Consider the following 13,333-nt stretch of genomic DNA (forward strand, 5'->3'; position numbering starts at 1 on the left):
CACTTACAAGCATTTGTTTTCCTTAAATAATCTGGACATGTCTTGCAGGGTTACATCTTTTGTCTAAGATTATCTCTTTGTCACATCATGGGTTGTGTTTAGCCAAGTTGCATTTCCAAAAGACAGTTTTCCTCCCTGTTTATTTATACCCAGGCAACACTTTGACTAGTACTTATTAAACACTCTTCTTCTTTCGGTTGCCTCATACTTGGGTAAAATCAGTACACCGTGATTCAACATTATTTTTCTAGATTAATAGGTCACAGGTACAGTATTAGGAATAAAGCCTGGTGCTAATATAGCAGTTTTAAAGTAAACACAAACATTACACTATTTGTGGTTAACTGGATGCAAGTTTTTTAAAAAATAGAATATGCTATTTGATAAAGGCATTTTGGTAAAAAGGCAACTGCAGGGTTGCAGTTCTAAAGAAATACCCACTTAAACTATTATGCTACTTAATTGAAAGTTGTGCCAACTTTCACCCAAGTCTCCAAATCAGTGCTCCAGATGAAACACAGTTCCAAGTATGTATTCACAACCAAAATGTTATTCCACATGTTAAGAACTACTATATTAATGCACTAATATATCCCACTTACTGTAACTGCCAGGACTTAAGATAAACATTTGTCAAAAAACCTGCTTAGATTTCACCATGTGACATCTATAAACAAGTCTGGAGTCCACAAATAGCAAATTACTTTGGCCCACTTTGTCATGAAGCCAAACTTTGTTATAAACATCATTCCTCGTAATTTACATTAATACAAACAGATATGCTACATTAACAAATGTGATTTGCAGAAGAAATAAAACCTGGAAAGAAATACTTATGCGCTGAAGATACATTTGCAACATCTAGACAAATACTGTAGATTCAGTTTAGAAGCAAAATGACAAATACTAAAGTACAAGCTACACATGTGGAAAAGGGTTTAAGTATTTTAACTGTTCCCAAGAGCCTATCTATAAATATGCAGTATTAAACAAAATCTGTTTATAACTGAGAAACACTACAAAAATGTCAAAGTTATGCCCGAGTGTTTACATTCCTAACATTGCCTGCAAATCTATTTGCAACATTATGAAGACTTGAACTGCTCAGTTCTCTTTGCAGAAAATGGTGTTTCAGGCTACACGTTCCTACTTTAACAGAATAAGAGATTCAGGAGAACACCATGCAAAGTAGTCTTGAAATCTTCAAAGCCATAACCTTACTGATGAAAAGGAAAAAACACCCAGGAGAAAGTATTTTGGGAGTTGTGGCAGTACTGGAATTAATGCTGGTCTACTGTACTAAACTGACTAATAACTGACAAGATGCTGGATAACTTACACTGGATAATTAAAGGTGATAAATAGACTTAAATATCTCATTTTTATAAAAATTATTTAACATGAGTAATAAGTCTGCCACAGTGTCCTTGGTTCTTTCTGTATTACCCTCAACCTAGGTACATTATTCTCTTTATAATTAGTACTATAGTTTACTATTTATAGGTAGCTCATCATGTTTTGTATACAAACACATACAGTATACTCTAACCTGGAAGATTAAAGTCAGCACCAAGGCTACATAAATGGCTATATATATTGTAATGGAACCAGGCCGTCAGTGAACCCGAAAGGCAAAACAAACATACACAAGTCCCGGGTTCAAATAGTGGATGGTTTTAATATCCAAAAACTACCTCCACAAAGTAGCACAAGCACAAACATAGGTCTTCTCTATATACAAATATTCTCTTAATCACCTCTCCTTTCACCACCACACGTGCCGGCCTCCATTTGAGTGTTCCTCCACATCCTCCCAGCTCCAACTCGCCTGGATAAGGGAGTGCAGTCCCTTTTATTGAGGACCTAGGAGTATTTCCGGTTCCAGGGCCACTACCCGATTGAAGTACTTCCGGGTCATATGGATGTCCCATAAATTGGGGAGCGCATCTCCCTACAGCACACCCCCTTGCAGCACCCATGGTCCCCAGCAGGGCTATATTGCTGGACTACACCTCCTCGCAATCCCTGCTGGTTCCTGAATGTGAGCCATCATGGAGTGCTGCTGCCATCTAGTGCCTGAGGGAACTAGATATCCATCTGTGACAGTCTTTCGCTCTCCTTCCCTTTTCTCCCGTCTTGGGAAGGTACTGGAACTATATCCGGCTGGGATGTCCAACCATCCCCTAGGGCAGCCTTGTCTGGGCGCGACCTCCTTCATTGTTTTGGCAGGGATGCCTTTCTTTATTCTCAGGGCCTCCTGTCCAGGTAAGGGATCTTCCTAACTTCCTGCCAGGATGCCTGTCCATCCCGTATGCCTCCTACAATATAAATTGATAAACCTAAAGAAACCATTTTGTATTTGTGAAATGATTTTTTAGTTTGCAAAACAAATACCATTAAGTCACACCACCACCTGAAAAAATACTTTCACAGAAAATCAGCAAAATTTAGAAAAAAACATTAAACTAGCAAAAAGGAATACATATCTTCTTTACAACTGGACCTTCATTCTTCTGCAGTAAATAAGTGAAGGATGTTTAAGGATAATAGGATGCTTAAGTTATATTAACATCACAGGAATTTTTGACCAAAAATCAAATCAGTCGTACAGAAATGTTTTAAATGCCGAACTTTCTTTCTGATCAAAGCAAACGTCCCACCAATAAATGCTATAAATACATGGTTGTTTTTATACAGTACATGCCCATGGCCCAATATATTACATTATGTGCAAAAAATAGACCAGTTACAAATATATCCTATAACACAATAGAAAAAGTAGTACCTACCAAGAGAAAACATATTTCCCAAAAAACTAAGTACCTACCAAGAGAGTAAATATTTCCCAAAAAACTGTCACCAGCAAAACACAAACAGTCTCTTCTGGCCAAAATTCAAGTAAGTAAATGAAAGCAGTGGCAGAATTTCAATTAGTGTGCTAATATGAAAGAATTCATGAATAAATGTCTTCTCTATTAACATACTTCTATCACAGATTTTCTAACTGCTATATTGTGCAAAACAGGTGACCAATGCACAAATAAAAAATATTTATAGGTGGTAGATACATTGGGCAAGCACTTGTACCTTACCACTATACAACATGAATATATATATTAAAATTCAAAGTTGACATGGGTCATTCCACAGTCTGTAGATGGTTTGAAGCAAATGGTCCAAGGTAAAAACTACCACTTCTTGTACTCTATGAGGAGTAAGATTGTACAGATTTATGTATAAAGAATATATTTATACTGTCTATAAGTTAGTCACAGATGCTCCTTCTCTGTTTTCTTCTAGAAATTTGCTGCAAACTGTAAATATATCGTGGAAGTTAGAGGACAGCCCAGCAATGTCAGTGGCGATGTAAGGTAGAATCCCTGGTGTGGCTTGGTTATAGTAACTTATCTGTGGGGGGGAAAAAAAAAGTAAAATTTCAGAATAAAAATATTTCCAAAAATAAAATATCTTGTGCTAAAATCTCCTGCTTGGTACTCCAACATTTCACAGAATTCTGTTTTTTTTTACTACAGTGAGTTAAGGGCAGTCAAGACACCAGTTTTATTGGGCATCTTTTAATATTTAAAGAAGCAAGAAGGGCCCTATTTCCCTAAATATTACCATTCACGGTGTTCTGGCCTATTTAAAAGCTAATACACCATTTTTTTCAAAGCCAACATAATCCTGAGCAGGGTTGCGGGTTAGCTGAAATCTAACCCAGCAAGGACAATGTTCAAGGCAGTAACAATTACCGGACAGGGCGCCAGCCCTTCAGAGGGTGAAAACACACACACATCATGGCCAATTTAACATTGCCAATCTACTTAACCTGCATGTCTTTGGACAGTGGAAGTAAACCACAGAACCCCCACAAACATGAGGAGAATTTGCATCTCCATGCAGGGAGGATCTGGGACGTGAACCCTGGTCTCCTTACTGCAGGGCATCAGTGTTACCACAGCAACCTAACACGAAAAATACTAAATTTCTGTAAAGGAAGTTTTGAGCACATTAAACAAAAAATCGAAAAGATCTTAATTGAGTCAAATGTTAAACTGAAAACAGTCAAGAAGTAATAGTGTTTTAAAATACAATGCAGACAAGTGACTTTAATATAAAACCCAACGGAGTATGTTAGTGTGTAAACATTGCACTGTACTTTTTACTATCTGTTGCAAACAACACAGCTTTTTTCAAAAACTAAGACATTTACTGTTTGGCTGGTACAAAGATGTCCTTTTTAATTCTTGTAAAATTGAAGTTGCTGTTTACAACTGCACTCCATATTATATAAGGACTACAAAGACACAAAGGTGACGTGCGTTCAAGACTCTCACCCCTACATCTTACAAAAATGATGGGGGGGAAAAAAAAAAAAAAAGTCATAGAACACACCATCACAATATGAATGGAAATTTCATTAAATCATTTTAATTTAGTTAATGCTTTACAGTTATTGTTTGAACTATTTTTACCATTTAACAGTGTTTAGGCACTGCAAGATACATCCATTACTTTTATATCATTATGTAACAAGACCTTAACAAATGCTTCTTTTGGTCTTCATACTTCCAAAAAATCAGTAAAGTGATTATTCATCTCTGTGCAGTGTGACATATGTGAATGCTAGTAAAATGACTAAATGACTAATCTAAAAATCATTTTGCTTTCACATCAATTAGTAATGCAATACTGTACTGAAAGACTCGGTTGTTTATCCCCTTAACAGTCCCAGACACCTTACCCTATTCTCTTCTAGAAAGCACAGGACAATCAAACAGCTTTGCTTAAATCCTTAAATTTAAATGTGCTATATAAATAGACATTGACATGATGTCTACAAACACTGCTGCCTTGAAGAAAAACATCATGGCTTTCCACAGTGTTAACTTTATATTTTTTAAACACTCTTTTACCCAAATACCACTTTCATGCTACCAGATGCTGTCAACCTTCCCCTTAAAACTGATTTGTTTTGGCCTTATTTTAGTGTTAGATTTGTTGATCATCAGCAAGCAGTAGACTGTAAAAGAAAAAATGTCAAAAGGTCAGTTTCTCAAATGTGTATCAGCATTGGCAATGTTTAAGTGAAGTATCTCATATATATTTCTCTTCTGGTTCGTCCTGCTTCCACTTCAAAACCGGTCTCGCACACACACAGCCGACACGGCATTTCTCGATTCCTATTCGTCCTCTTCCATGTCATGCACTGTACTGGCCTGCTGAGCGTAATACATCTAACAAGTACTCGAGGTGCTGCCACAACGGTAAAGTAGCTTTACCACCTTTGCAGGAGCCACCTGTGTCTTTACAACAGCTTCTTACACAGCAAACATCAGAAGCTAAAAATTATCGTGAACACATTTGAGAATACAACTCTTCTCTAGCGTTTGCTTCCATGGGTGCACAGATAACTCAACCTCCTGGCCACGGACCACACTGTTTTAAAATACACGGGCAAATTTATCACCAAATCTCTCCACTATACGCTAACACTTCTACCTCTCCAGGATATGGACAGTTGTATGTTTTTGACACAGCGCAAGCTACTGAAGTGTGCTTACAAAATAAAGCAAACTCTGCATGTAGCGAAAATGTATTTCTCCAGCTAGATTCCATGCTCAGAACCATCAACCCCATCGCTAAATCATACAAACACATGCATGAAATCGCTCAATCTAATCCAAAAGCATCTGTATGAATGGTTTTCAAGGAAAACCCTAGGCAGGATTTATGACGATACAATGCCCCGACATGTCACACCGATGTTGCAGCGATTTTCATCGGAGAAGATGGCGAAACGCCTGCCGAAAGGGACCTTTGCATCTATCCCATTGGTAACTCCTGTAAACAGATTTCCACGCTCAATATGAATTGTGATCCTATGGTTTACCCACTTTTATTCCCTTACGGAGACATTGGCTGGCACACAGATTTACAACATGTTCCCGATAAAAGAACCGCCAAGCAAATAAGGCTTACTCAATACCAATTTTTTGCGTACAGATTAGCAAGGAGGAATACATTTAGTATTTTGCACTCCAGCGGCAAACTATTCCAACAGTAAGTTGTAGATGCGTATGTTAAAACAGAGGGCGTGCGTCTCAACTATCTCAGATTACATCAACAAGATCTGCGCGTGGAATAATACAAAGGACTATTAGACGCACTGCAAGCAAACGCTGAAAATAACAACGTACGTGTAGGTAAAATGATCATATTACCGTCCACATTTCCAGGAAGTCCAAGATACATGCAACAAAGCTATCAGGATGCTATGGCCATAGTACGTAAATTCGGAAAACCTGATTTATTTATCACTTTCACATGTAATCCTGCTTGGCCGGAAATTCTACATGCACACTGCGTCTTTCAAGAAGTATTTATTTCATCTTGATTTCTGAATTCCTTTCTCACCATTTTCCGTGCTTATTCTTACACCGCCGTATGCTACGGCGGGCGTCGGCTAGTAATTTAGTATTTCACGGATGTTAACTTGAAGGAAGCATGGAAAAGCAATCGCGCATATTGAACAATATTAAATGTAATACAGACACAAGTAACAGGATTTAAAAAGTAACATTAATCACAAATAATTTGTAGACCTGTCTGGAGTTTGTCGGAAAGCACAAGGAATAACCAACTATAGTATGGGAAATGATCTTGTCATCGGGTTAGATGAAAACTGATCTTTTTAACTAAAGTTCAAAGTTCACAAGACTTGCAAAATACTAAGGGTACTGAAAATAAAATATTTCATGTAGCCAGACAGAAGCACTAAATAAAATTGTAAATTTATCAGAGGTTTACCAAAATGCAAATATGCATTCACCTTAAACAGTGATAAACTTATGAAATACACTTAACACAATATGTGCCATTTAAATGAAGAACAATTTTAATAATGAGAGATAAGAACCTCAAAAATGAATGTACGGCAAACAGATGAATTATATTTTAGAAAAGTCCTTTGGTGAAAGTGAGGTAAATTAAAATTAAAGATTGTGGGTTTGACAAGATGCTGAATCTAATAATTAGCTTCTATGCTTACTGCCTCACTTAGTATTCATAATTCCAATCCTGTAGGGAAAGATCCATAGTGGGATCAGATAAGAAGAGCCTTGCATAAGAGACAAGTTGTGCATATACTCAAGGAGCATTTAGATATAAGTGATCATTTACAAATTCCCCTAAGTGGACTCTGAAAACCCCTTCTATTATCACACATCATTTCTAAGTGTCAATAAGCAGCATTTTGGCATGCAGGAGTGAAAACTGCCAAATATTCAAGCAAAGCAAGAATATATATATATTTTTGGTATTTAATATATGTGCAGTACCATAAGACAGACAGCTGCTTTTTCAGTGACATCCCTACATACAGCACCCATGGAGGAGTACAACATTCAGGAATTTTTAAATGAATGATCTTTTTTTATGAATTTCCCTTTCCTTCATGGTGGTATTTCCTGTAATGTATACAAGAAAATGCAATGCAGTGTAGAGAATAAGTAGTATGAGAAAATACACACAATTCTTTAATCTTTGTATACTGTAACATAAGTGGCACTAGTAAACACTTTTCATTGTAGTGTACAATATAACAAAGTGAATGGAATAAAAAATAATTGTATATTACAAACAGGTAAACAACCATCTGTGGGCCATAAGGTTTAAAATCTTAAGCAGGGATTTTTTTTTTTTTTTTTTTAATAAAGGCAAGACTCCAGTCATTCAATTGGTCCAATATAACACACCATTTTAATACTTGTCTCATGCCAATTTCAACAACAAATTGTTTCAACTATAAATCAACTGTGACACTGTCTGCACCAGAGTAACACCTATTATTAGTATCCAATTCTGACCACTTACAGAAAAAGGGAAATACTGTTTGGCTGAGACCAGTTTTCCAAACTTCAATTGATGTTTAAAAAGGTTATCAAAATTAAAATGGTCCATGACTAAAGTCTTATTTCTACACACCCACAAGCTGCTTACTTCATTTAACGCACCACACTACAAAATGGAAATACTTTAATTTACTAACAATGGAAATAAGCACCAATCCAACCAAACCGTCCTTTTCACTTACTGAACTTACATCAAGTAACAAGATGAGATGGCACATGATTTTGCTTAAAAAGAGAAAAACAATAAAATAGTGAAGTCTCAACTGTATTAAACTCAAGACATTTTTCAGAAATACTCATTCTTCAGGGGCAAGTCAAAAAAGGATTATCAAACATTCCATAGAACATACAAAACTAGTTTGAGAGTTACACTTCGTAAGGTATTGAAAAACAAAACTTTGGTATAAAGTTAACATTAAATAAGAAATTACCATTTGCAAAAGCTGTTCTCACCTTAGTAACACAGTCTGATTCTTCCCAGATGGTAAATCCAGCACAGAGGACCTCACTCCTTGTGTAATGTTCAGTGGAAGGATGGGTGGGAAGAGTAACTGATCTTAGTGCAATTACATATGGATCACTGCGAAGTGGTGAACAAGGAAAATCAGAATTAGGGAGATTTGATAAAAATGTATAGATAATTAGATTATATATTTTTTTGTATATATCACGTTACCCTTTGTCACATGGGCGTCTTCTTGAAGCCAGCAAAATAAAGTCCTGAGGAAGGCTTCCTTTACCAGTTGAAGGAGTGACAACATGGTAAATTATATCATCATCATCAACAAGGTTTATAATGTCACATTTCCTAAAAATTTAAAAATATTACTATAAACTTGTGCAAAACTACTCTGGATTAATTGTGTTCAACTGAATACTGTAACGGAAATGTTATAATTACTATAAAAAATATCTCTTAAAATACTATGATTAACATTGCTAATAAAAATCAAGAAAACAAAAGAAACATCTCAATGCACATACTGGTAATGATTATCCCATTCATGTCTACGCCTCAGATCGGACAGCAAGAAGAACACTTGTTCAGCTGACACGTTCACAGTCATTTCTGCTTTAAATAAAAGGAAATTGTCCTCTTCCAATGTATACAGACTTACCTATAATGAAAGAAATCAAGTTATTCTTCTAAGTCGTCCTCTTTGGAAAAATATATAAAATTAAGACGCTGTACCTTATTTTGTTCTGAGTTAAGAACCCAATTTCGTTTGGCAGCCAACATCTTTAGAGCCGAAACATTATTGTAACTAAGGTACACCTATAACGAGAAATGGGGGGAGAAGAAAAGCTAAAAAGTATTTTTTATACATTGCGTAGCTATAATATACTGTGTCTTGAAATCAACTCATATTTCCAACCAAACATATTCAAACTTAAAAGATGAAATGAGAAAAATCATTACAGATACTCATAAGTGACAGCTTTTCAAATAAAGTAAACATATTACTCCTTATATCATAAAAAAGCATTCTGTATTCATAATATGTAAATATTCTTTAATTATATAATTGTAGAAAGTACAAGAAAATGAAATAGGATTGCATGGTAGCAAAATGTTTATCAATGCTGCCTCAAAAAATCCCAACATCCCGATCATTATATGTATGGTTCCAGACCTCCTCCACATTCCCAAGAACAGAAAAATAATTTTGTTTCTCAATTTTCTAGAGTGAATAAACATGGCTATGTATGCAAGTGTACCCTGAAACAAAATTTTGTGCCACATGCAGTCTTGTTTCCTGCTTTGTAAACCAACTTACTGACAGATGATCAGATTCCAACACAATCTTGTACTTTAGGAAAATGAACAAAAATGTTTTTATCTAACTATTCATCCATCCACAGGGGTTTTATAGTCCCTACTGTGCCATACTCTAGAGACAACCTTAAAGTGTACCTTTTTTGAAAGGAAACAGAGCCCTGAAATAGATGGAAAAATAAAACCCTCCTTAGCTTGTTCACTGTTAATAATCTTTTCACATCTTATAAAATCTGTCCAAATGTATCTCCTGGAGTAACATTGTCACTGCTGGTTCTTGTTCTATGCAATTAATCAGAGGGTACTGCATATGTTTTACTTTTATAAACAATTTAGCAAAACTATTCCAACACACGCACTCCCCCACGCACACACTGCTTGCTCTCAAGATTACTTGAGAATTCACTCTTTTTGCATTGTCCACAAAACAAGTGAAAAGATGTAATTGGATGTTAATTTCAATACCTTCTTTAGAACATTGATTTAAAATAGGACCTCTTATGTACATGGCCTAACTGACTGCACTTCCTTATTTTTCCACTCTGTATCATCATAGGCTACATGCTGAAGTCTTTAACTGTAAAATGTACTATTGTATAATGTACAAAGTATTGGTAGTCCATAAATAATAGTTAATGAAAAATGTTTTTGGGACCACTCTAATATCACGCTCCATGACCAGGTATAGAGTAACTTAATAAAAGCAGTAGTGACAATACAGTTAGTGCCATGAAGGAAGGAAAAAGCAAATGGGAAAGTGTCACTAACAGGGAACATTTATTGCAGTATGATGGAGTATCCCAAATACTTACATGTTAATCATTTTCACCACCACAACAGTCATACTAATTCTGGTCATTTTTGTTAGTAGCTCTGCATTTTACAGTTGCAATATACATCATAAAATCTATATTGTACAATAATTTGTTACGTTATAGGGGTCAAAGTAATTCAAAGCTTTATAAATTGGAAAATTCTTAAAAAGCCTTAAATTTAGCTATAAAACAGTGTAAAAATTAAAAAGGACCATGGTCATGTTTCGTTTTAGAAATGACGGCAGCATTTTTCCCTTTTACCTGCAGACTTCAAACAAAACTGAAAGCCTACAAAGTTTTTATGCCTGTAAGATGTTTGGGGAAATAGTTTTAAACGTCATACTTAAAATAGAACAACTACAGCATTTCCTCTACCAAAAGATATTAGAATGTTAATGTTAGCTGAAACAGTATAGTATTGTCAACAACTCAAGATTGCAACTTCTTGAATAAAACATGCTGTACTTTAAAGACTGAAATTATCAAGCTATTTTTCCAAGGACTTTAAAAAAGGTGAAAGCAGTTTGAAATTGATCAGTGGTTATAAAAGTATATTTAGGTATTTATGATGTTTCTAGTACAGTCCTGCATTTAAGCTGCCAGAAACTTTACCTTTCAATCAGGAACAAACAATTTATGTAGTGCTGTTTCCACTACAAGTTTTCCATTAATTTGGTTGGTTTAGGTTTCACGACCAGCTGGTTAGTTCAATTATTTGTTCTAATAGGTTTTCAGTTACTAAAGTAATGAGTGGGAGTGCTACAATTTGACCTTGCAGTACCAATATTAAAAGCAAATTTCTTAAATCAGCTCCTAAATATTATCATCTAGTTTATTGTTAAAAAAAATCATAAGAATTAGTGCTACTAATGTAGATTTAATATAGATTAAACAGATGTTAAAACAGTGTGGAAATTATATTCCATTTTCTTACCTGATGGCTACAGTGTAATTGTTTAAGATGTTGCAGATTTTTATTGAGGATTAAGAAAAGTTTAAGAATTAAACAGATAGAGTTGTTTATACAGTAGTACCTTGTTTTTTGTTTGCCCTAAAAGAAGTGCTTGAAGAAATTAGTCTGTGTTCATTTTTACATTCATTATGTATCAAGTAAGATTAAATATAAGGCAACCTAAAGAATCAAAAACCCACTAAACCTATTTAGGTTTGTTAAATATGGTTATTTATTATGTGCCATGTAAACATTTAACTATCCCCCTTCAGACTAAACAATCTATGCTACTTTCTCCAGCATCCACACCAACAAGATATTTACTTTACTCTTCTGTAATGAAATGGTATTTGAGATTTTTAATCATCCACAATAGCAAAACATTCAACAACCTGAAAATGTTGCAGTCTATCAGACCCACAGAGTTCGTCTGGTGTGCCTAACACATGTATTGTTCATTTCTGGAGAACTTGCAACAGATGAATCAGTGATCATCATGAGATTTCTACTCTTACTGGCCACTGCTCATGCCTAATTAAACCATTACAAAAGTCAGTAGTGTTAAAAATGTAAACAAAATAGCATTCTTTAACATTGTTGACTCTAGCAAAATTCATTAATATGTTCCAATGAAACAGAAAAAAAATGTGAACAAAAGTAGTCACCAGAAATAAGGAACTTGTATTTTGGCTGTGGGTATGGAGAAAAAAAAATGGCATGGTCTTAGAAGAATGCTTTCATTAAACAGGCACACCTACTCTGTGCTAATTTATATTTACTTTACATGCTGCCTTTATGGTTAAAAAAAATGTAACCTCAAATATAAACAATGACTAAATAAAATAAAAATCTGTTTGATCAAACTAAATCATTAATCTTTTGAAACAGAACAAAGTCTTGATAAGGTTTTATTCACCATTAAGTGAGAGGGAATGCACAATGTACATACTTAGAGACAAATAACTAAACACATTAATATTTTTCCATGCTGTCTGCACATTCCTGTACTCTGCAAATTAAGCCAAAAACGACCAAAGTCTTAATTCTATAATCCAAGCCTCATTTTTTATAATAAAGATGTTTATTGTAATTTAGACATGCAAAATGACTGTTCCCAGCATGGTTCTTGTTACCTACTTTTAAATGTTTAAAAGTCTATGTTACCTGATTACTAGGGTCCCAGGGAACAGACAAAGGCACTTCAGTTTGTTTACATGAAACAATATACTTTCTAAAGGAAAACAAAAGGCATAATCATAGTAAATCTTCAAAGCCCATTAGCAAATTATTTAACTTACACATAGAATATTATATAGTTCTTCACCGTTTTACATTCTATTAATTAAAAAAAATTAATTTCAAGTTTAAGTTTGTAATATGCATATAATGTACAATGTATTACAATGACATTCACACAACAACATTAACGCAATACCAACAAAACACACAAAAATTGCAATATATGCTGCATATGTATTAAATTCCATACAAATATGGACAATATAATGCGTATTTGTAAATACAGTCGAACCTCTAGATACGAGTTTAATTCGTTCCAGCACTGAGCTTGTATAGCGAATTTCTCGTATCTAGAACAAACTTCCCCATTGAAAAAAATGGAAATCCAGTTAATCCGTTCCGCACCCCAAATATATTAACATAAAAATCAATTTTCCTAACAAATAACACTGATAAATTATATATACTGTAGTCTACCTTTAATAAATAACACTGGTAAATAATATAACTGATTATTAAAAGAATCAAAACAGGTGTCCAAAGTGCAGTAGAGCATTCAATAAATCTTTAAATAAATAATCCTTAAAACAGTTGTGAAGTGGAGGTTTAAAATACACAAGAATAACAATCCTTTTAC

General features: G+C 34.7%; 1 protein-coding gene across 4 annotated transcripts in view; it reads right to left on the minus strand.

Annotated features, from left to right (window-relative positions):
* Positions 1–1,658: 1,658 nt before the first annotated feature.
* Positions 1,659–13,333, minus strand: part of LOC114659023 (acyl-coenzyme A thioesterase 11-like) — a 62,317-nt gene continuing 50,642 nt past the window's right edge. For 3 of the 4 annotated variants that reach the window (XR_003717495.2, XR_003717497.2, XR_007936115.1), the window contains exons 11-17: positions 12,622–12,688; positions 9,106–9,189; positions 8,898–9,031; positions 8,590–8,721; positions 8,367–8,493; positions 2,824–3,408; positions 1,659–2,785 (exon numbers count right to left, since the gene is read on the minus strand). Coding sequence is in view for 1 of the 4 variants with exons in the window: in XM_028811213.2 (XP_028667046.1) it covers positions 3,259–3,408; positions 8,367–8,493; positions 8,590–8,721; positions 8,898–9,031; positions 9,106–9,189; positions 12,622–12,688 (694 nt within the window). In the remaining 3 variants the exon portion in view is untranslated. Of the gene's footprint in view, positions 3,409–8,366; positions 8,494–8,589; positions 8,722–8,897; positions 9,032–9,105; positions 9,190–12,621; positions 12,689–13,333 lie in introns of all 4 variants that reach the window. The other variant, XM_028811213.2, reaches the window with a different exon arrangement.

The sequence above is a fragment of the Erpetoichthys calabaricus genome, chromosome 10, assembly GCF_900747795.2.
Source record: "Erpetoichthys calabaricus chromosome 10, fErpCal1.3, whole genome shotgun sequence".
NCBI classification, from domain to species: Eukaryota; Metazoa; Chordata; class Cladistia; order Polypteriformes; family Polypteridae; genus Erpetoichthys; species Erpetoichthys calabaricus.